At 41.0% G+C, this 23,589-nt stretch overlaps 1 protein-coding gene across 1 annotated transcript in view; it reads right to left on the bottom strand.

Moving 5' to 3' along the window:
* Positions 1-463: 463 nt before the first annotated feature.
* The window catches only part of ntrk2a (neurotrophic tyrosine kinase, receptor, type 2a), a 72,999-nt gene continuing 49,873 nt past the window's right edge, over positions 464-23,589 (bottom strand). The window contains exons 14-20 of the mRNA XM_034541571.1: positions 21,425-21,613; positions 15,432-15,562; positions 11,832-12,004; positions 11,398-11,553; positions 10,761-10,851; positions 2,870-3,028; positions 464-649 (exon numbers count right to left, since the gene is read on the bottom strand). Of these exons, the coding sequence (XP_034397462.1) occupies positions 464-649; positions 2,870-3,028; positions 10,761-10,851; positions 11,398-11,553; positions 11,832-12,004; positions 15,432-15,562; positions 21,425-21,613 (1,085 nt within the window). The remainder of the gene's footprint in view (positions 650-2,869; positions 3,029-10,760; positions 10,852-11,397; positions 11,554-11,831; positions 12,005-15,431; positions 15,563-21,424; positions 21,614-23,589) is intronic.

The raw sequence follows: 23,589 nt of genomic DNA, 5'->3' as shown, positions 1-23,589 counted from the left end.
TTCATCAATTTAGCCCCAGTCACTTTAAAGCATTTCAAAAGAAGCTCTTTTTCTCTTTTTTACTCTTAGTAAATGTCTCTGCGGGAAGGAAGGAGGGAAGGAGTAGCGATGCACAAAGGAGAGGAAATTGGCGGGGAGGAAAGACACGGTCGGGGATGAGTCGAGATTTTTTTTTGATTGCCTTTAAGAGTTTGATAATAGCTTCACATCCTGTACAGCTATACCTGTACACTTGCAAGAGCATTACACACTTCTTTTTATCCACAGGTGTCACCGCGTCTACCCTGACACACACAGACACACAGACACAGAGACACACACACACACACACACACACACACACACACACACACACACACACATACACGCACACACACACACACACACACACACACACACACACACACACACACACACACACACACACACACACACACACACACACTCTATCGTCCGCCTGTTTTCAGCCCAGTATATCTAGGTATACAGGTGAGGCTTTGGCCAGATTGAGGAGTAGAGCGTGGATTTCTTTGATGTTGAGTCTCATGTGCGGCTCTCTCTGCCAGCAGCCCAGCATCAGGTCGTATACTTCTTTAGGACAGGTCCTGGGGCGCTGCAGCACCCTGCCCTGGGTTATACACTCTATTACCTGCAGAGGGAGAAAAAAAAGATGACATCCAGCTTAATGTCAGCGATACTCTTCTGTTACAAAAGAAACAAACAAAAAAAAAAACAGTAACATTGCTCAACAATTCAAGCAGGAAGTCTCAACTTTCTGCAGGTTGAAGATGATGGAGCGTCTGCTTGGTGAGGAAGTTTCACCTCCCTGCAGTGGCATACGGAGACAATGTCACTAAATGATTTACCGGAATGATGAAGTCGGACGACGCTGGAGCAGCCAACCAGACAAATCCAATCCAATTCTTCAAAAACGTAGTGTTTTAACACACTTAAAGATGTATATTAATTTAAAAACTAAAGATTTTAGCTGTGGATCAAGGAGAGGGCACTTTTTGAAACTCAAACTATACAGAAGGGAGCTCTCTGGTTCAAAGAGTGTGTATCATTCTCTGGGAGCGCTTTGTCAAATATCTATATTGTACTATAATTAAGCTTTAAATAATTTCCTCATCCATTAAATACACCCTGCTTTGAGTGTGGAATTAATACATTTACTGGTTTCTATTTAGCTCCAAAAAACAGTTGTGATATATCCATAACAACAAAAAATGTAATACCTGAAGATTAACATTCAAGACAGTTTGTAATCATCCCTTTGCTGATGATTACATGATGATGCAGCTGCCTACTTCTCATTCTGTGATTGTTATCAGTGTGTGAGAGTAGATGAATAATGCATATCTCTCTTTGGAACAAAATACTCCATATCCTGTGTAAAAGATATCTGAGCACCAGATTTGGGTCAGAAGGTGAGTGAACTGTGAATCAATGGAGACTTAATAGATGTAAACGGGAAAAGAATACTGTGGAAAGGGCTAAAGGTTCATTTTGGACGTAACCAGAGTGAATCAGGGTTGAAGGTGAAGGGTCGGAGGGCTCTGGTACAGCTTTGTTTCAGGAAACTGGGTCAAGACCCTGAGTGTGGTGAAGGGAAGGTTAGTGAGAGTTCTGAAGAAACAGCTAATATTTATTTTATTTAATTGTTTGTTTTTTGCTGCTGCAGAAAACTGTACTGTACATCCAAAGATATGTTGGGCTGTAAAATATTTGCTTATTTTTGCATTTTTAGATTTTTAAAACGGCGGAAATCATCTTATTCCACACTGTCTGACGGTATAACATTATATTCTCAGTTTATCAGCTTGTTTCATCTCTCCAGCGAGGCTATATATGATACACCGAGTGAAATCTTCCGATGTTTTGCAGCTTTTCTCTTTGTATTGTTGTAAATTTAATATATTTGGTTTAGGTTTGTTTGTTGGACAAAACAAGCCCTCTGGAGATGTCATCTTTGGCTTTAGGAAATTGGTATTTTCTCACTATTTGTGTATATTTCATCAAGACGCTCATCATCAGAATAATTGATGACAAAAGTAATGGTTGGTTGCAGTCGTAGTGTATTTAGAAGAAATCATACTTTTAGTGTCTGTTTCCCTCTATGCTTAATATCAAGTCAATTGTATTTATGAAGTCCAATATCACTAATTTGATTTAAGGGGCTTTACAGTCCTTAGACCCCTGATTCGGAAAATAAAAAACTCTACAAAAAAAACTTTAACAAGGAAAAGAAAGAAGAAACCTGAGGAAGAGCAACAGAGGAGGGATCCCACAACCAGGTCAAACACATTTAAAAATACTTACGGAAAAGCATTTGAATCCAAAAGAACATTTTGTGTCACAATTAAATGTGATCCATGTAAAAAAGAAAAAGGGTCGTTTTGAGAGCCCTCTTGAAAAACCCGGGTTTAAAAAATGATTTCCACTCTAAGCACCTGACACCAGCACCTTCCCTCCCGCCACACTGTGGATGGGGAGCCACAGAGAAAAGCTTTTATCTCAGCAGCTTGCTCAAAGCTCCTCAGCTCTGTGTCATACCTCACAATTGTTTCGAAACAAAAAGGAAACAATAATTTGCTTTAGCTTCATATAATGAAATAACTAAAGCCAAATGATTCTCGCAATGTATACCGATGAGAAGCTATGCGCACAAAACTGTTTAAATATTTATTCTTGTTTTTAACTAGGCTACTTTTTCATATCTTGGGGCTGCAACACGCCCATCACTTATTAAGATGGAGGTGAACTCCCAGGTAACATTTACATCTAGTAATGTTACCTGTACTTATTTTTGTTCAGTTTACACATAAAACCATGATGGCGGATAAGTGACAGTGACCTCATGACGTACCTCATTATTGGAGAGCTGGTACCAAGGCTGTTTCCCATAGGTGAAGATCTCCCAGAGAACAACTCCAAGACTCCAGACATCACTCTCTGTGGTGAACTTTCTGTACATGATGCTTTCAGGGGGCATCCAGCGGATTGGCAGCATGGTGTGACCTCCGACCTTTGAAGACAACACACACACACACACACACACACACACAGAAAGAGGGAGAGAGAATAAAGTCAGTATTGTGTAGAGTGAGTGTAAGAAATATTTAGGAAGCTTCTGTCACACATTCTCCACAGGCAGTTCTATTCTATTCTTTTCTCTTCTGCAACATCATGCATTTTGAATGCATGGTCACACAGCCTTTCACATTTCTCACAAGGATCACTTTCAATACATTTTAAAGTAGCGCTGCACACATTTCACTCCTCAAAACTGCTGCCAGAGGCCTCTGAACGAGGCAGTGAGCTAAGTGTGAAGGCATGGCCCAGTAGACTGCCTCATCTCCGGGACCGTGGCGCACCTCGCTCCGGATCAGTGTATCATTTGTATTTAACTGAAGGGGACACTGGTGAGAAAGCATTGCTTTATATTACGTATACACCTATAAGCTCACATATAACGCGCTAACTAATTGTCCAGAGAAAATGTATTATAGAGTGATCAACCACCAACATCATGATCCAAAAAACTAAAACACAAAAATGTCTCGATCAACAGTCAGATGAATGATATCAAATATGTGAGCCAGCAGCACATTGGCAGTCAAACCTCAGAGTGAGGTCCAGCGATAGTCAGAAAGCATAAAACAGTTAAAATCCCACACAGGAAGTCACAGGCACTCTGAGAGACATTTGGTCATTTCATTAAACTCTAATTTGAACTGAGCCGTTGGAGCCTGTTTAATTGTTGTATTCATTAGCTGTTTTTACTTTCCAGAAACATGACAGTTAATTTCAGTTGAGACCTCTGGAGGCTTAAACCAAGTGTATGTACTGGGTCGAGGTCGTGAATACTGTTAGATATGCATGTTAGATACGGCAGTGCTTGAACTCCTAGTCTGCTCAAAGAGAAAGTGAATTAAACCCAACCCAGTGTACCGACTCCATATATTGAGCCTCCCCTCACTTCTCCGAACATGAATCTACCGACCCATCTGCACTCCATTGCTCCACACAGATAGCACCATCCATTTTCTGAGCTTTATGCCTGTTATTAATGGCTTGGTACCCACACTTGGCATGTTTCTTTGTTAGTCAGAGGGTTATTTAATGGAGTAATAAAATGCCCACAGCAACATAGATAGCCATCAGATTCATTGGGAAACATATCTGCAGCCCTTAACTCTTCATCACCAGGCCCTCCCTGTTTTCCTTGTAATGCTTTAGCTTGCTGCTGGTTTGTCTCGATCCTATTTGCATTTCTCTCTCTGTCTCTGTCAAAGTGCATTGTGCTTTATAGGCAGGCCATTATGAAGTATACAGAAGGCAGTCTGGTAGAAGGGTTACGATGTAAGAATAATTATCCCACTACAACACACGGTATTTATACGACAACTTGCACATTTTCTCAATCTTTGGAAATCCTTAATCAGAATAACAATGCTATACCCTCACAGCCCAGTTGGCTTTGTACGTTTCTGTAAACCGTGGATACGTAGTTCCCTGCTTAATTGACGCAGTGCTAGAAGTGACGCACAGAGAAAGTGGCCTAGTCTATGAGAGATATGGGGTATAGTTGGTCGGTTCTAGGTGGAAACCTTCAATTTGCAAAACTCTCGTGAGGCGATTGAGGTTAGGCGTTGACTTTAAATTATGGTTGGGATCGTTTGTTGGGGAGTGAGTCGCACAACATTTTCACCACGGGATCCATAGCCTATATTCTGCCCGATCAGCACTGCGCATGTGCAACTCTCAACGGAGACGAGAAGGAAGCAAGATGGACATAAACTAGGCTGTAGACCATTTCACAGTTGGAAAAATAAACACTCCAAATGTGTCTCAATTCATTTCCTCGTGTTCATATCATGTACCTCATCAGGCTGCATCGATAACGATCAATAAACTTCAGGAGTGATGATGGAAGGAGCTAACGAGCGAGCCGTCACGCTTTCTTCTCATCTCTGTCAAGAGTATGGTTGGGTGGTGACAATAATAACAACAACAAGTATACCAAGCGGGAAAGTAAACAACAGATGGCCGATGGATGGTGGGTCAAAGAACATAGGACTCAAATAAACACAGGACTTTCACCCAGGAGACTGTTGTTCATGTCTGGTGTGAAACTAAAAGTCATCGTTGACTTAATGCATGAAATAAAAGAGTCATAATCAACAAAAATGGATTAGCAGTTAACTTTAATATATTGTTTCACATTTTTTTGGAAGTATGTTCCAGCTCGTAATGCTGGACCCACCAAACCACCAAAAACCGCAACTTCCTTAATGAATTATTTTTTTTTATGGCACAACTAGCAATAGATTTGCACATGACTAAAGCCTTTATGAGCTTAGACCCACCTGGTTCAATAAATACCTTGAAATAAACAGTAGTTATAGTTGCTAAGATCTCCAGAAGGACTGTACACACACACTTAGTGATGGGTTTGCCAATACCTGTTTTTTTTTTAACTGATGGGCGATAAACAAAGTGCACTTCATAGTAAATAGATAGTGATCAATATTGGATTAAAAATAGCGAAAGTGTCACAGACAGACATTGTTTATTCTATTTTATTCTATTCTACATTCTGACATTATTTATTTAATTTCTGAACCTTCTCACATACATTTCTCTTATTTCTTTTATTCATCATAGCTGATCATTTCCTCTGAACGTCTGAAATATTAATATTGGGCTCTTGAACCGCGGGGCTACATTTCTCTCATGTTTATCTGACTGAGTGTGTATAAGAGAGAGAAGGAAAACCTTTTTTTAAAAAGAACGCTCCAACGAGGCTGAATTGAAAAGGAAAACAGAGGAAAGAAAACAAATGAAGGCGTGGGCAGGGAAAGCCTCAGAGTAGAGCTACTTGTCATTGCCATCAAACATGAAGAAAATGAGCTATGGGCAGAGCACACTGAAGTATAGACAGTGCATCTCACTCTGTCCTCTTTGCTGTCAGTAGCTTCGTTGTCAGTCTTTGTCTCCTTTGCTGTTGTCCTCTCTCTCTCCCTCGTTCTCACCTTCCCTCACCGTTTCTAAGCCCGCCTGTCTGTCTCTCTCCCTCTCTGTCTTATAAATATGCATCATTTAAGCTATAGACCACTGCCACTGAGTGTTCCAGGAAAGCCTCAAAAAAGGAGGATAAATAAAGCAGAGGAAGGCTCTCTGTAGTGACCTCCTGGAGGCTGTGGTATCCATGACAACAACTGGACTGCCTAAAAAAGAAAGCATTATGGGATGTGGTGTAGGAGGGGCTTATGTGACTAACTCCGCCCACTCTTTGTTACTCAGAAACCCTACCTTAATTGCCCTCTGTGTTGCTATGGAAACAAAAACTCTTTCCAAGAGAGAGTGTGTGTGTGTGTGTGTATGTGTGTGTGTGTGTGTGTGTGTGTGTGAGTGTGTGTGTGTGTGTGTTTGGTTTTATTTTTCTTCCCCTGGAGAAAAGCGCTTTGTCTCCTGTCCTGGTCCAGAAACTGTGAAATGACATATACTGTAGGTATACATAATATGCTGCTGTTTATAAGATATAAACAAATATGTGGCTACCTAAGGATGGTGGCGAGGACATATTTTTGCCTTTTATAAATCTGATAATTTAAAAGCAGAACTGTAACAAGTGAATGACAACATGAGTTTTGAATGGGACAACAATCAAGCTATCGTCAAAGTCAAGAGGAGTTAGGACGGATGAGGAAACCTCATATTGTTAGTGACAATACTTTAACCTTCATGCTATAAATGAGCAAGTAGTTTTAAAAGCCAGAAGCACTTCCCTGCAAAACCTTGGCAAAATATTTTGTTTGTTTGCTTGTTATTCTGTCCACTTTTATATCAATTTATTATCCATATGTTATGGTGGGTTTATGTGTGTCTTAAATGAATCGTGGGCAGTACAGTATCATCCAAGCATTGATGTGTTATGTTTGTCCACATGCACACTCACTCCTGCACTAGATAACTGCTCCACTATGGCTTCCCATTAAGACGCTGGTGGTCTGTGCTGGTCGGGACTCAGAGATGGGTTTTAAGAGGGAAAAAAAACATTCATGCCAAATTACTCTGCAGAGATTCTTTAGCTTGGCTGTGTTGCCAGTGTTTTCCTACAGTTAAGTTTATTTCAGCAACATCCCTCCCCGACTGTGAATCCAGCCTCAGCCAGGCTGCAAGAAGCGGCTCAAGGTTTGAATCGAGGCTTTCTGCCTGTCTTCTGTAGCGCCTGTCAGACTCATTGTGTAACAAGGGATTCAATGACGTCACCACAGCCCCTAGAGTTCAATGCCTCTGCTTCCACCACCCCCCCCCCCCCCCACACACACACACATACACACACAGGGCTCCGATTCCTCTATGACTCATCTTTGCTCCTCTCTGACGCAAGAGCATGACTGGGTCTCTACACTACACCCCCCCCCCCCCCCCCCCCCCCCTACACACACACCCTGTCACACACCTCTGTCTCTCCTGGATGCTGAAACATGGCTGGATCCCTGTGGTGTGCCTCCCACCATGCTGTACCTCTCTTCTTCTTTGTTGTTTTCTCTTTGTGGATGTCTAGAGCTGCAGTGTTGTGTTGTTGTCTTGTATACAGGCTGCCTTGCCTCAGACCTCTCCTCTGCCACCTATGTTGCTTTATAGCTCTATTACTGCCTTTTCTCCTTTTGTGTATTTATTTGTGTCTTGTTTTCTCCCTCCCTGGCCTCCCACCCCTTTCTCTCTCTATCTCTCTTTTCCAGTTCTTTCTCTCCTTTCATCTCTTTGCCACCCTCCCTCCTGCCTCCGTCTCCCACACTTCCATCTACCCCCACCCCACCCCCTGCTCCTCTAGTACTGCCTCAGCATACTAAACAGAAGTTCTCTGATTACTTTTCTTCCTGAGAAACGTTGGATACAACTCCGAGGCTCTCCGCCACTGCCTTCGCCCGTTGCCATGACTACAGCCTCAGTGCTTAGCTTTATTGAACAGTTAGAGGAAGGAAGAGGGAACGGAGGGGGTTGCTGTGTGTCTTCACATAGGAATAGTACAAAAGAGACCATTATCTTTTTTTTTACATCTTTAATTCGATGCCAAATGCAACTAGTTATTTCAAATGTAATCTCTACAGTGTTAAATAAAAGACCAATGAAAAGTAAATGTTTCATCTGCTTAGGACATAGTGTACAGACTGATTGTGGCCATGTGGATGTCGTATGCTTGACCTTTTCAACAATATGTAGTACTTGTAGGGGCACTAATTAAACTTCTTTTCCGAATGAACTTAGAATGATTATTTTTTTGTATTTCTTCAACTATGCTGAGCATTATGCTGCTTTAATTTTCCACTTATCTGGGGCCGGATCACAAAGCAGCAGGCTGACCTGCAGGCACGCTGATCAGATACCCGAAGCCCCTCAGCTCTGTCCCTCCGGATGTTTGAGCTCCTCGCTCTATCTCTCGGGCTGAACCCAGGCACCGTACGAAGGAAGCTCATTTCAGCTGCTCAATCTGCAATATCATTCTTTTGGCCAAAGGTAGGGGTCTGTATGTAGATGAACTGGAACATCTAAAGTTATGCCTCATAGCTCAGCTCCATCTTCACCACAGTGGTCCTTTACGATGACTGCATCCCCGTCGACGCCGGACCAAACCACCTTTCCATCTCCTGTTCCATTTCATTCTCACTCATGAACAAGACCTCGAGGTCCTTGAACCCCTTCACTTGGGGTGTGTGACTCACTCCCAACCGAGAGGGTGCAGTCCATCATTTTATGGCATAGAACAAAGGCCCCAGACAGACAAATGGTACTGACTCTCATCCCGACCGCTTCACACCACCCCAGTGCATGCTCGAGGTCACTGTCTGATTGAGCGAACAGAACCACATCAACTAGAAAGCACAAAGACATCATTCTGAGCTGCCCTAACCGAACAGTCTGCTTCCTCGGGATCCTGTCCATGAAAATGCCAAACGGAACATCTCTCTTGCTGCCGAAGAGCTTTTTGATTACAACCGTGACCTCTGCCAGGGATATGAATATGTCTTTGCCGAAGTCTTCAAACTCTTCTTCTCCTTGCCTTGGTTTCCCTTTTCCGGACAAGGTGCTACAACTCTTATAGGGTCAGTGAATTGCTTTTGGTCCAGCCGCTTCCCTGGGACAACTTTGCTTTGGGAGACCCTACCATGAGCTATTTGCCCCGACAACACAGCTCCCAGGGTTACTGGAGCACCCCCCCCCCCCCCCCCACGTTACGGTGGTAATTTACTGCATAGATTTCTACATAAAAAGTCAAATGCATCGATCAATGCCATTACTGAATTATACATCCATCGTGGCCCACAGATCATTGTTATCTTTCTGAATGTTACTGTTCAGTGTATACTCTTTTTCCCACCTTCTCTGAGTTTTCTGTCATTGTCATTTCTGTCAGTTTGTCACAGTAGATGGGAAAGGACAGGAAAAATGGGCCGTCACTATCAATCCATCAGTAGGATTTATTCGATTTTGGCTTTTTAGAAAGGTGACAGATTGCTGTATGGTAAAGGAAAAAAACCACACCCCTCTCAGATGTCTCTTATGTCTCTGAGTTGACACTCATAGCGTAGCTGCTAAATGTCCCAGCGACACACAAACACAAATACTATATCATATCCTATAAAACATATCATAGTTTTAATTGCGCTGCTTGTTGTAGTGTAGCCCTGTCTACACCAACCTGGGACGGTTCCTACAGTGTGAAAAAATCTGTACAAAAACTGGAATAGAAAACCCATTCTTAACATGTTGTGGTTTGGAGTTTGATTAACAGAAGTACCACAAATAAACAATGTTATTATTTTTACATCTTTCAACTAACCCGACTATGTGCAGTTTGTAGACACATTCCTGTGTTTGTTTCACTGTATAAGTATAACATTTTAGAAAAGTGTGATGTTTCACACCTCTCAAAAGAGATGCAGTAGATTTAAAGGTCACAAACTAAGCATAAAAAACAAATCAGCAGAACATATTTTTTATCATATCTCCAGGTTCATATTTCATATTTTGACAAAGTCCTCAGTAAAGAAAATAGGAAAAACAAGTATGGCAGTAAACATATAACCCTTTCTTGTGTAATATATGAGAGGTTTTTATACAGTTTATAAAGAAAATGTGCTAAAAGGTATTTATATATATATTTAATATATGAATATAATTCATTAGATGTAATATTTGATATGGATACTATTGGGAAATTCTTACATTACCTTGTCATTCATTATTAATAAAAAAACATCACATATGATCAATATAGCCTCTTTAGGGGAGGTTCTGACTTTTTCTTTCAATTCTATTCTTTCTTTTTCATCGTAATAAATAGTGTATTGAAATATATTGCAATGCAGCTGTCTGCTCTGACGGTCTCTGGTGAACGAACAGCAGCTACAGAAAATGATAATCTTAATAAAAGATTACTGAAAACATTATTTTGTAAAAACTAATTTACAACGAATTGTGTATATCAGCCCTCAGTGGCAGAAAATGCTGCAGTATTTATCCAAACAAAAATCCCTTATTTTACACAAAGTGTGACCTAACAAAGCCTCTAACCTAACCCCCCTCCCTTATATTCAATTGCTACACGTTAGGTTTAATGTCAGTGCTCACTGTAACTTCACCAGAGTCCGTCAGTCATGCCCATGCAGGGGAGGAGCAGAGAGGGACCCATGCAGTAGGGAAGAGTTCGGCTAAAAGAAGGGCCATAAAAAGATATCGACACATACACCTACCCTGTAGTAGTCCGTACTGTAGACATCTCTGGACATGCCAAAGTCTCCAATCTTTACCAGCAGGTTCTCGCCCACCAGGCAGTTCCTGTTGGACAACAGAGATAACCAAACAACAAACTAAGTAACAGCAAGATGTCGTGGTGAGATTCATTTGGATGCTCTACAATAGCTTGAGTTACAGGATGTTATACATATATATGTATATGTTTATACCTGACAAAGGTTTCAAAGTCAGAATTGTTTTTTTATTGTTATGGTGTTGTTTCATCACACGAGAATCATTAAATCATTTACTCATAATCCATCAATCAATCATAGACGATTGATAGCTGCTGTTTGACAGAACATCCATTCATGTTTTCTATACTAGCTTCATAAACTATGTCCAGATGACTGAATTTGTCAAGTGTAGTTTAACCATATATATCGATTTAAAAGGACAATCAAAGGAAACATTAACAGGTATTTCAATTTCATTACATTGGCGAATTGTTGAAAAGGTGTTTTTTCCCCGTTCATTATCTGTAGAAGGGTCTGAATACATTTCCCTGTATAATGGATGTTTCATGTTCATTGACGCCATACAAATAAGCAGTGAGTAGCAAATGAAGTCAGGGAGTAAGTGACAAACCTCGTGGCCAGGTCGCGATGCACAAAGTGCTGCGAGGCCAGGTAGACCATGCCAGATGCTATCTGCTGGGCGATGTGCAACATCTGAGACTGGGTCAGCTCTACAGGTCTGGTGGTCTGGCCCTCTGACATCAGAACTGCATCCGGACCGTGAGCCCTGCAAGGGAAGAGGTGGGAAGTTGTTGTTTGTTGAAGCCATGTAATTCCTATACAGTGTTGCTAACTATCAGCCTTGCATCAACCATGTAAAATACTGCATACCCCTCTAAGAGAGAAGTCTAAGATGGACTCTATTAAAACAGCAAGGAAACTTCTATTGTACAATCTGATTTGCCTATTGACACCCTGTGTTTTCATGATGACATTTTAGAACAAATCAAATTATTCAGAAGCCATCTTGATGACGCGTTGATGTAGTGAAGAAAAGAGCCGTGCCTGAGGAACTTGTTGAGGTCTCCATGCTTCATGTACTCAAACACCATGATGAGAGGGTCGCTCTCCACACAGACCCCGTAGAAGGTGACAATGTGTTCATGTTGAAGGTTGGTCAGCAGCTCAGCCTCACGGTGGAAATCCTTCCTGGCATTTTCACTGGCCTCTTTAAGGGTCTGCACACACACAGAAACGACATTTTAATGCACTGACAAATTAAAAAGTCCCACATTATGCCACGTACACTATTGCCAATTCGTCATCTTCACAGTACACCCAGTCGGCTCCAATTTCTTGGCTGACTAGAAAAGAAAAGTGAATGTCTTGCCTTGTAAAATTGAGTTACAGCAACTCGGCACACAGAGTGCAAAATTCAAGGCACCGAGTAAGTAAGGAACAAATGATATATTAATATACGCCATTACATTGTACAACACGGTTTACATTCATTATGTTCCCTTTGAAACTAATATTTTCTCCCTTCCGTGAATCAGGAAATCTGTCAGGGAGGTTCTCTAATGCAAGCATCTGTGTAAGAAACATAAAAGTGAGAGAGTGAGAGATGCGGAAAAGGAAAGTGATACGAGGTCTGTATTCATTTCACATCAAAAGAAGAAAAATATAGAAAATTCCTCTTGTCCTACATGAATAATTGAGTGTCTTCCTACAGTATTTGACATGGATATATGTTCACTTTCCACCTTGTGTGTGTGTGTGTTTGTCTGTGTATGTACTAAAATCACAGATAGAAGCTCCTATTACAAATATAGGTTTAAAGGACAAGGAGAAGTCACTAAGAAACCTCAAGAAGACGGAAATGACCTGCGACCTTTCGGCTGAATCGCTGAGATACCGGAAAATGACACAGACTGTAACTCCACCCACCTATATAGTCAACCAATCATGTATCATGATCAAACAAAGGCTTGGTCATGTACAGCATGCTGTATGGTGGATTAGTGCAGTATGGATACTGTATGAAACCCTACACTCCGATCTCAGTTGGAAATGTGATGTTGGACGCGTATGGGAAAACTGGGTTTGGCTTTCCTCTACACCCGTTTCTTAGTTAGACCTTTCAGTTTCTTTTCATGTGACGAAATCTGTTTTTGGGGTTCTCAAAAAGTAAGAGAACCCCCCTGATTACAAAGAGATGATACCGTATTCATAATGAGTTTAGAAATTCTAATTGATGGCTTTATTTAAGGTTAATACATCCATTTTTGTGTGAGTCAAAAGCCATTAAGAAGCATCTAACTTTTTTCAGCAATACAGTTATACATTTTAGTTATACTGTAAGAAGCCAGCTAATGTAGGTGTACATTAAGTAAAAAGACAGACCAATGCCCACATGATAAGAGGTCAAATGATCAATTGTCTTCCTAGAAGGAAAACAAACACCAACCACAATCTAGCAACCTTTGTTCTTATTAGGGAATGATTTTATACATGTTAGTCAAGCTATTTACCACTTTTAAACCTTTACAAAGAGTGACCTATTAAAAGGGGCACTCAAATAATATGGGTCAAGCATGACAATGTTTTAATATTCACATTTGACCGATTTGAACTCACACTGTGTGAGCTGTATGTAGCTTATGTTCTTTCCAGGCAAACACATGCATTCAATCAGCTAACTGAACTCTTCAAGTTATTAAATGACCACTGGAACAAACATTGAGCAAAACTATATTTATTTAAATAAATAAATTCAGAGACTTTTCTGTGAGCCAGAAACATCTCGCTGCAGTATGAACTATCACGCTCCGAGTCTCTGAACTCAATGCGGCGTTAATTCCCACGCTAGAAATAATAATAATGCACTGTTAGTCATCCAGTCAGCACATATTCAGGTCCCTGGACAAATATAAGCAATCAACAACCCCTCGCCCAGGAATGTAGTGACTCACATTTACATGTGCGAAGGCAACATTACTGAGACTGCTAGGTTCTCATGATTGATGGCATCCTGGAGTGTAAGCGTGCATATGGGCGCGTACCTATTTGTATGTGTATCTGCATGTGTTAAAGTGTGTCTGTGGTTGATGGTCCCTCAGCGTATGATATACAGTCACAGTGACACTCGCTTCTGTGTCATGGCTGACTGGCTGATTGATAGCCGAGCCTTAAACCAGGACCATTAAGGGATAACACAAGAGCTAACAGTGATTACCAAAAGGGACCGGAGGGTGGTTGCTATACGCTCACGTCACTGTGCTGTCGGTTGGGGGCAGGCGTCATCAGCCGTAACGGCCGTATGAGAGCAGTGTTTTTTAGTGCATGTGAGCTAGCCAGTGATACGCTCTCACACGCACTAAAAACACTTGTTGCTGGCTCAGCTTTGTCAACAAAGCAAGGAGAAGCTCAGATAACAACACACAAAGGAGAGTGACTTCATTCACGTAGACATTACTCTACGGTATTTTTATATAGCAAATCTTTTTTGTACTCAAAGTCATGCTGTAAGCAGGTGGTACATTAGCTAATTGGAAAAACAATCCAATGAATTGGTACAGTTAAATCAATGAAGTTACTCTAATGACTAAATGATTCATCTACATGTAACCACACCTATGGCACTTTGTTTTACCAGAGTTGACATACTGTACAGCAACACACGGCATCTTGTTCTACAATAAAGAACTGTGGGAATTTCAGGTGCATATTTTACTCAGAGCTCAGACTGAGCTGAAGCTAAGCTGGCAGTGAAAATCAGCGGGCCAGCAAGCGGTTTAGAGAAAAAAGAAGGTGGAGAATTTGAGGAGAGGAAAGTAGTTAGAAGAACGGCAGGTGAGAGTTAGAGGTGAGGCATGGCAGACAGAGGAAGTGGGGACAGAACGAGAGGAAGGGGGGGGGGGGGGGGGGGGTCTCTCACTGGTCATGTATTGTTAATGAGAAGATCTCCCCCAATACGATCATGTTTCACCGCAGACCAGGAGAAAAAGCATACTTGATGGAGAGAGAGATGCAGGAACGGAAAGATGTGATGGGAGGATGCTCCCTGCTAAACCATTAAATTTGACCCAGGAAGTCAGCGGTTTGAATGTAATTCCACCTTTCGCTTAAAAAAAAAAAATCTTTAAGGAGGACCTTCTAACAATGGCAGAGGAAACAGAGGCGAGGAGATGGCAAACACGGAGTCGTCTAACGTATCCATTTCAGAAACCCAAGTTTATCTCAAATCTAAAGTAAATGTCACATAGCAAAGCCTGCAGTGCTGTTCAGCATCAGCAGCTATATGGAAGCTAAAATAACTTCAGCTAAAATATCAACATTGTTATTTTGGTGCCACCAATCATTCTGTAGGGGCAAAGGTTTTTCAAAGTAACTCATCTTAAAACTAGAGCCATCATAATTTGAAACACATTCTTTGTCATACACACTGGATGGTGTTTCATTTCTTTTGGCAGAGACAATCTGTCTAAGTTTGTGTTTTGTTCAAAGTGATTGAGTGCACTAATAATCTCACTTTTTAAGGACAATAGGGCAACAGAAAATAGACCATGGAAACTAATTCTGGCGGTCTGGGACTCAGTAGGAACATAACCAATTGTTTTCTCGACTTTTGAACTGTGTTTCTAAGTGAAAATAAGACCAGATTACCTTGACGGCCACCAGTATCTTCTCCTGGTCAGGGGAAAGGTTGTAACACTCGGCCAGGAAGACTTTTCCGAAGGCTCCCTCTCCCAGCTCTCTCTTCAGCACGATGTTGTGTCTCTTAATGTGCTGGACGACTGGAAGAAGAGGAAAGACGGAGAGAAAGAGAAGAGTTCCCTTTAAAAGTCGTCCATCTTGTTTTCGACACGTTAGTTCACGTGAGGTCACAAAAACGAGATGCCTGACATTGTGACACATGAAATAAAACGTCAATCATTGAATTTCGGAACATCATTGTAATTGTGTGTTTTTTTTATTGCATGTCTGTGTGTGGGATTGCACCAAAGCAAGACTAAACTACAACACATAACAATATGAAAGGAAACACATATCATGGTGTAGAGGTATCTTCTAAAGCTGCAAGGTGAGCTTTTATGTGAGATTTTTTAAATGTTTCTCTGTTGCTATCATGCACTATTTTGATCCAGTTTTTACTCTAATGTAGATCTTAAAAACGTGTCTCTTTCTCTGTTTCATGTCAGGTCGACACCCTGCTTTCCGTTGCTAAGTAACTCGCGACTCCACGCCAACTGAATTCCTTGAGAACGTTGTACCGTGGCGGTGATACATAATTGTGTTCTGCAGAACAAGGTGCCCTTACGACAACCTCGTTAAGTCCATGTGCCTGCATGCAAGAAAACACATATTATCCTATAACACACTTGGGTATACTTCTCGAACACACACACTCACATACACACACACACACACACACACACATACAGAGGACACCAAGAGCTGAGATTTATCTGTGATGTGATTAAGAGGTGCATTTGAAGAAAAGCTGTCCACTCAGAATATCACATTAAAGCCCAGCTGGACTCCCAGAAGCTGCATCGATCTACACACTGTGAGCTACCGAGGACCACCAAAACCCAATATGATAAAGACAGAGAAAGGTTTTCAAAAAGCATCTAAGATTGTGATGGAGGAGAGCACACCGTGCACTATGTGTGTGTGTGTGACTGTAGGCTACACATGTCTCCTACAAATGATGTCTAGTTATTTGTTTTGCCAGATGCATTATGGGATAAAAATGAATAATTATGTTCTGAGACGACACCTTTTCAAATGTTGCCTATATATATATATATATATATATATATATATGCCACTGTTATTTTGTACTTTATTAAGTGTGATAATTATATATTTGTAGCACTTCAACTTTTGATGAATTTATATATATACCTGTGAGTTGTTATGAGATGAGTTGCTCTTTTGTTATTTCAAGAGTTATTTCGTTTCTACCTGCCGTTGTTTTGTGGGGGACAGGTGTGAGTCTACCAGTCACGGAAGTCTGCTGTGAACAAGTGAACCCGAAGTTGTAGACTGGTACACTGTTTTGTCGTGTAGGTGTTGAAGAAGATTATCTAAAGAGGGACCCGCGGGCCAGAAGGACTGGTTGCATTAGCGTGTTTATCCCTCGGCATCAGCTCCAAAGAAAGTAAGCGGTCCAAGTCAGACACACAGGCGCATGCTAGATCTGGTGAACAGCTCACGGTTGTTTCTCCAGGTGACTGAGGAAGTTGCACCTTCAGTGAGGAGTGTGAGGCCTTTCTGCTGTTTGTCACAATAATCCTGGATCCTCCAAACCTCATTCAGCTCCAGGTGTTTGAGAGCGTTGAGGAGCGTAGTGTGACAGTGAATGATGGGAATGATGGAGCAGAGAAGTTGAACCCGGACTAGATTTCGGAGGACTTTGCGGTGCACAATGCTCCCACAAAGCCGCTCAGAAAGGTGAGCACAAAGACACACACACACGTACCGTGACGATTGGAGCTCTTCGGAGGAGAACGTTGCTAGGCAACGCTGCGTGCGTGCGTGTGTGTGCATTACACAGTGTGTAAAAATGTGATGCTTTGTTCGTATGTTTGTGGCTGCAGCTGCTGTGGAGTTTTTATTGCTGACCTCTGTGTTGCCTGTTTTGATGCTGTTTTATTCTCCTGTTGATTCTATGAGAAGTGTCATGTTATTACATCGGTGTGCCTTGATAGCTCTTTTTTAGATATTGTTAGTCAGATGTGTTTGATTTAAGTCCTGCTTTCCTATAACTCTCGTAATGTTACACTGAGGAAGGCTGTTGTGTAAATGATTATCAGTTGTGTGCACATGCTGGAACGGGTCATCTTTAGAATAGGAATGTATCGCTGGTTTGGACATGTGTATGTTGACACACACTTTATTTTGTAGCCTAAATACAGTCTTTAAAATAATAGGCATATTGCCATTTTTTTTTTTTAGGAAGTTATTGGCTTCTATATAGCTGCTGAGGCTGAATCGCACTGTGGGCTTTGCTGTGTACATGTGTGACAATACATTTAATTTACATTTTCTTTTAATATATATTTACAGTTCAAAGCAGATAATCTTGGGTTTCTGAAATGGAGACGTTAGACGACTATGTTTTTACTTTCGTTTCAGTACTTTGTTACACAAGTACTTTTACTTGTTCATGAATGAAAATGCCTTTAAATGTAACCTTGCGCTACGGCAGCTGTGAGGAAAACACATGAAACAGCTTCTCACCAAACAATTTGAAGATACGTGCAAATTAGTACTATATAGGTTAAATGTAATGTTTAAAAGAGAACGGTTAGTAGAGTTATCACTGTGGCTAAAAGTCAGTGTTTTTCTATAAATATATGTTTAATATACATTACATACATTCAAAAACAGCAGCAGCACACAATTCCCTATGCAGCAGCAGCACCCAATAAACTCATATACCCACAAGCCAACTATAGCCACTATTTAACCATCTAATAACCTCACCGCACCATTTCCTACCGCGGTTGTGTAATAAACGTTCACCCATGAAAACGCCTCGCACCACTTCTCCTTAATTAACACCCTCAAATAGGAAATACATTGATGTGTGCAGACCAATGCTTCCCCTGTCGCTTTTCTTTCTTTGGCAGGAAGATTTGGTGTTGTTTTCACAGCCTTTCCTGCTGTTGTTTTTTTCTTTTTAAATGTGCCTTTATTGTTACATTCATAATGAGTCATTGCAACTCATTTTGCATTCATATATTCCACAATTTTCCAGAATTGCTTCGCATAGCAATCAAGAACTTTCAAAAATCAAGTTATTTTATTATTATGGCCTCATATTGCTCATGAATTCTGCTTTCCAGCTGTCTGCCTTTTCCAATTTTACACTCCTTCCCCCCTGCGATCATTATTTAACTGTATCTCTTTGTGCAGTGCTACACATCACCCCTCTTCTCCTTAATCAGTGTCCTTAATTAAGATCTACAGAAATATTATTCCCCATTTACCAAAATGTACACTCTCACTCTCTGATGTTTTTCTTAATTAGTACCCGTTTTCCCTCATTTAGCATCCCTCCATCCAGTCTCATTATTTGACTCTCCCTTTCCTTATTTAGCATCCCGCTGCTCCATCATTTATTTCTCCCTATTCTCGTTTCCCTTCATCTGCTGAACTTATCACTTTTTAATCAACATCCTCTAAACATTAACATCCAGGCACGCGTTCTTCCTCTATTCTGTTGCTCCATCACTCTTTTACCATCACTTGTTTACGACGGCGCTGACAACATTAACATCAAGAGGAATAATATTTCCCATCAACCTCCTCCTCTCCCATATTTTTCCATCTGTCCTTTCCCTTGGTGCTCCGATTCCCTCCACATTTCCCAAAACAGCCACCTCTCATACCTATCCTCCTTAATCAGCATCGTATAAACAACCAAATAAATGAACGTCTCGGGAAATAATGATTCCACCTATTCCCATCTGCCTCTTCTTCCCCATCTCCTTCCCTCATCTGCCCAAAAGTCTTTCCAAGACCCTGGATGCTGACATAAAACTGTTTGAGAATTGTGTTTTTGGAGGTTTGAACTAAGCAATGTGCTATATGTCAAAGAGACAATCATGTTTAACAGATGCTTTGAAAACAGGGCCAACCCAGACGTCAACGCTTTTCTCTAAATTCCTCACGCAGTTCACGTCATGACTCATTTATTTCCCTTTCACTCGTTCCCAACCGCATGCCATCCTATCAGGTGTAGCGAATTGTGACCTCAATGTCCATAAGCTTAGTGTGTGTCTGTGAGTGTGTGTCTGTGTATATGGGTGTTTTCATTTTATTGTACGCACATGTTGACGCGTGAATAACATTTTCCAGAACAACGTTAATCCTCATTCCCTAGATACAGCAAAATACAAACCCCAGACGATTTGCTGGGATGGAATCGGTGGAAAGATTGAGAGATACTGTAGACAAAGCCAAGAAAGAGGAAGGTGCAACTTCACAAAGATGAAGAAAGATGAATCTCTTCTTCCTAAGAGGTGTTCTGGAAAGAAATATGTAATCTGATACTAAGAATAGGGAAAATAGCGACAGTTGTTCTAGTCAAACTTCAGTTAAAGGAGTTGTTAAATGTCAGAGTAATCCATTAAATAAAACGTTTAAATTAATAAATAAAACACGAACAAATACAAATACTTAAAATCTGGTTTTCAGGTGGGGTTGTTTTTCGGGAATTGAATTTATGACCTCAGCCATTCTAAACCTATGCAAGTCCATGGGGGATTTACTATGAGTCTTTAAAAATGCATGCAACACACTCTCCAACCACACTTGCTCCTCTGAGGTAATTATTGTTAATGAGGTGTTAACTTCAGAGGTAAGATGCACAAGTGAAGCTTTGCGACAGTTAACAGATCCCGTAATTACTCACGGATCCGTCATCTCTGCTGAGTAACTGTTGCTTTACTGCTGCCAGGAAGAGGCCTGTGCCATCTTTTAAGTCAAAGCTTGTCTTCAATATTACAGGCCACAAGCTGGTTAAGACCAATGTTTAAAAAGAGTTCACTTCCTGGCCTGAGTGCCACTTTGCTAAACTGTCTCCATCAAAGACTGTTGCTCGGGTTGGAAGAGGACGAGTGCCAAACAATCGGTCAGATACTTTCAGTATTTATGCCGCCTGTCTGCGAGTCAAAGAAGCTCACAGAGTAATAGTTGTAATGGCAGCAATATATATAAAAAAGCACACACACACACACACACACACACACACACACACATACATACATACGCAGCAGTAGGTTATTGACTTTCATTGATCCTCAGCGCTTTCATTCTTGTCTCTTTCGGCTGTAAATCCCAGTCTATCTTTTAGTAATAACACACAACCAAATAGGTCAACATCCAATCCCTCCCATTATTATACCTCTTTCAACTGTGCCCTCAAAAATGAGAGCGCACACACACACACACACACACACACACACACACACACACACACGCACACACGCACACACACACACACACGCGCGCGCGCACACACGCATGTGGCTCCATAATTTACTGCAACGCAAGGCCATAGCCTGGAGAAGCTTTTATTACTTGCCAATAATCCTAATGTCATGTTGATGGACCGGGTCAATATGGTGTGTGCTCTCTGTCCGTCTATTGGACTGTTGTCTCCTTCTGTTCTCCTCAGGTTTCTCTTTTCTTCTATTTCTGTTCGTCTGTGTCTCCTTTGTACTTTCTCTTTGCCCTTTTGTCTCTCGTTTTGTTGATTTATGTGCCACTCTGTACCTGTTTGCGCTGTCAAAGTAACTTTCTACCTGTAACGGCACACAGACTCCTGTACGTTTGGCTACCTTCAGTAATGCGTGTGCATGAATTAATTCATAAATTAATTCATGCTTAACCTATGCTGGGGCACACACACACAGACAGACTTTCAATTTCCCACTTTTCTCTCAATTGACAGCGTATCCTCAGCAGCTCCAAGGTCATTGCCATGACAGCAGGAACGATGTTGCCTTGGTAACCCCCGTGGATAACAAAAGGACAGTCACCTTGACTACTTTGGAGTACATTGCTCATAATGGGCTGATAAGCATTCGTTATCACAGTTCATTTGGGTTCCACATGAAAGAGAAGTGAGCTTTTTTACTCACACGTGTCAGTCTTGAGCAGGCTGTTCGTGCTCCGGAAGTACTGAGGGTTTTCTATCACCGGGATCTTGGTCATGCCAATGATTACCGCGTCAGGGCCCATCTCCGAAGATGAAGGAGTGTTGCTGCCATTAGAGACGTGGTGAAGAGGAGAGGCCGAGTCGTCATCGTTACTGATCACCGAAGATGATCCTGAGAGAGCAGAGAAAGACGGAGGTTTGGTTATTTTGACGACGCGGTCCTGCATGAGAGACCTCTCAGTCCACAGCAGAATGAATTAAGTTGTTAAGCTGTTATGAGCAGAGATTGAAGAGATGAGATCATAAAGCGGAGAGGTTAAGCTGTTATTATTGATCACAATAGACATCCAGGAGGAGAGCGAGACATCGGTTATATTCATAACAGTAGTGTGGAAAATACAAAATGGACAGTCACATTTGTATTCATGTGTTTTAGCAACACTAATCACCCCTTAAGTTTTCAGTGACTGGTGAAATGGCAAAGAGTCTCAATACAAAGCTCCGATTGTGATCTTTGAAGTAGGGTCAAGTACGGTTTTTTACTATCATGCAATCTAACTTCACCCTTAAATTGGGCTGTAAGAGTTCAGTAATCAGAGACAAGTGCTTATTGCCTATTGATGCTTGAGCAGCGTTGAACCTGGCAATCAACAAGAGGCTGTGTTGTGTTGGCCAAAGCTCATTTGTAGTTTTCCTACTTTGTGACACAGTATTTCTACTGTTTACTCAGGGACTAAAATAGATGCCGCAATGGTAAGTTTCCCAATATTATAATCTGTGTCTTTAGTAGTCATAAGCAATTAAACTCATGGATCTGTCTTCTCCCACATCGAAACCTCTTGCTATGCAGAAGGTGGAGGGCTGACTACATGATACCTGTAGCACTGGTCAACACCCACACATCTCAGAGGGCCGACCAGAGCATATGACAAGGTTAGACAACTGCTGCTGGAATGTGTGGATGAGGAGGTAGCAGCTCCCATAATGCTGACTTGGTTCATCTTGTTTGGATAAGAACAAACTTGCAAATGTGTGTGGAAAAGAAGTGACTAAGCCTGTAACAGTCCCATTAGAGGGCTAAGCCTGTAGAATAACACAGGATACTATGTCAACAGTGTTGTTTTCATGTTTGAGTGCTGAGTTATTGTTTTTTAGGTCAAGCTCTGCAGCATTTAATGATGAAGTCAAGGAAAGAGGGCGAAGAAAGAGTATTTCTACAAAGCTGGGTAATGTAATCTCGGAACCTGGTGGTCGGAACGTTTAAGTACTTTTTTTTCTTCTTTCTTTTTTAATTTTTTAATTTTAAACACTTTATTCTATTTCTACTCCGTCTGTATATATAATATTCTTCTTGTTTTTACTCTTTTATCTTATTTCTGTTTACTGTTACTGTGAGCAATGCTGCCGTAATCCTGTAATTTCCCCACTGAGGGACTAATAAAGGATTATCTTATTTTATCTTATCTTAACAAAGATCTCCGGAGAATAAGCTTTTCCGTCACTTTCTTTCAGTTAGAAAACACTGAATATTAGGGCTTTAACTATTTTGATACTAATTATAATTGAAACATGTTGTAATTGCAACACGATGATGAGGGAATGATAACGTCTGCATCATTATTCTAATTTTAATTAAAAAACATATTACAGTGATTATGGCTTAAACTGTTGCAGGGATTTTTACCAAACAAATACGTTTTCTGAAGTCTGTAGACAATAATATTTAATTTACTATATTATTTTAAACATATTTCATCTTAGACCTTAGACCTAGATTAATCATTCAGCCCACATGGATATTAAAATCCATGTCTCAAACAACAGACGTTTTTGAACAACATGAGGCACGGCTCAGAAGAGTCAGACACCCAGTTACAGATAAATGGTGTGTTTTGGCAACATGATTTGTTTCTAATTAAGAAAGTGGAAACAGTCCATGAAGCTGATCCCATCTTCTAACGTGCGTCAGTTAAAGTACACCTTCAGGTCGTTGCAGCTCCTATTCTGTGTCTTCAGGTCGAGTGCCAAAACAAACAAAACCAGCACTAAATAGTACATTTGCAAGCACATTCTTGCAAACATCGATGCTCGCTCTCTCGCAAATACAAATAAAGATAAACACAGAGAACAATGCTAAACACTTCACAA

Source organism: Cyclopterus lumpus, chromosome 9, assembly GCF_009769545.1.
Source record: "Cyclopterus lumpus isolate fCycLum1 chromosome 9, fCycLum1.pri, whole genome shotgun sequence".
NCBI lineage: Eukaryota > Metazoa > Chordata > Actinopteri > Perciformes > Cyclopteridae > Cyclopterus > Cyclopterus lumpus.
Note: the sequence above shows the minus strand (reverse complement) of the source record. Positions and strands in the feature narration are given on the sequence as shown.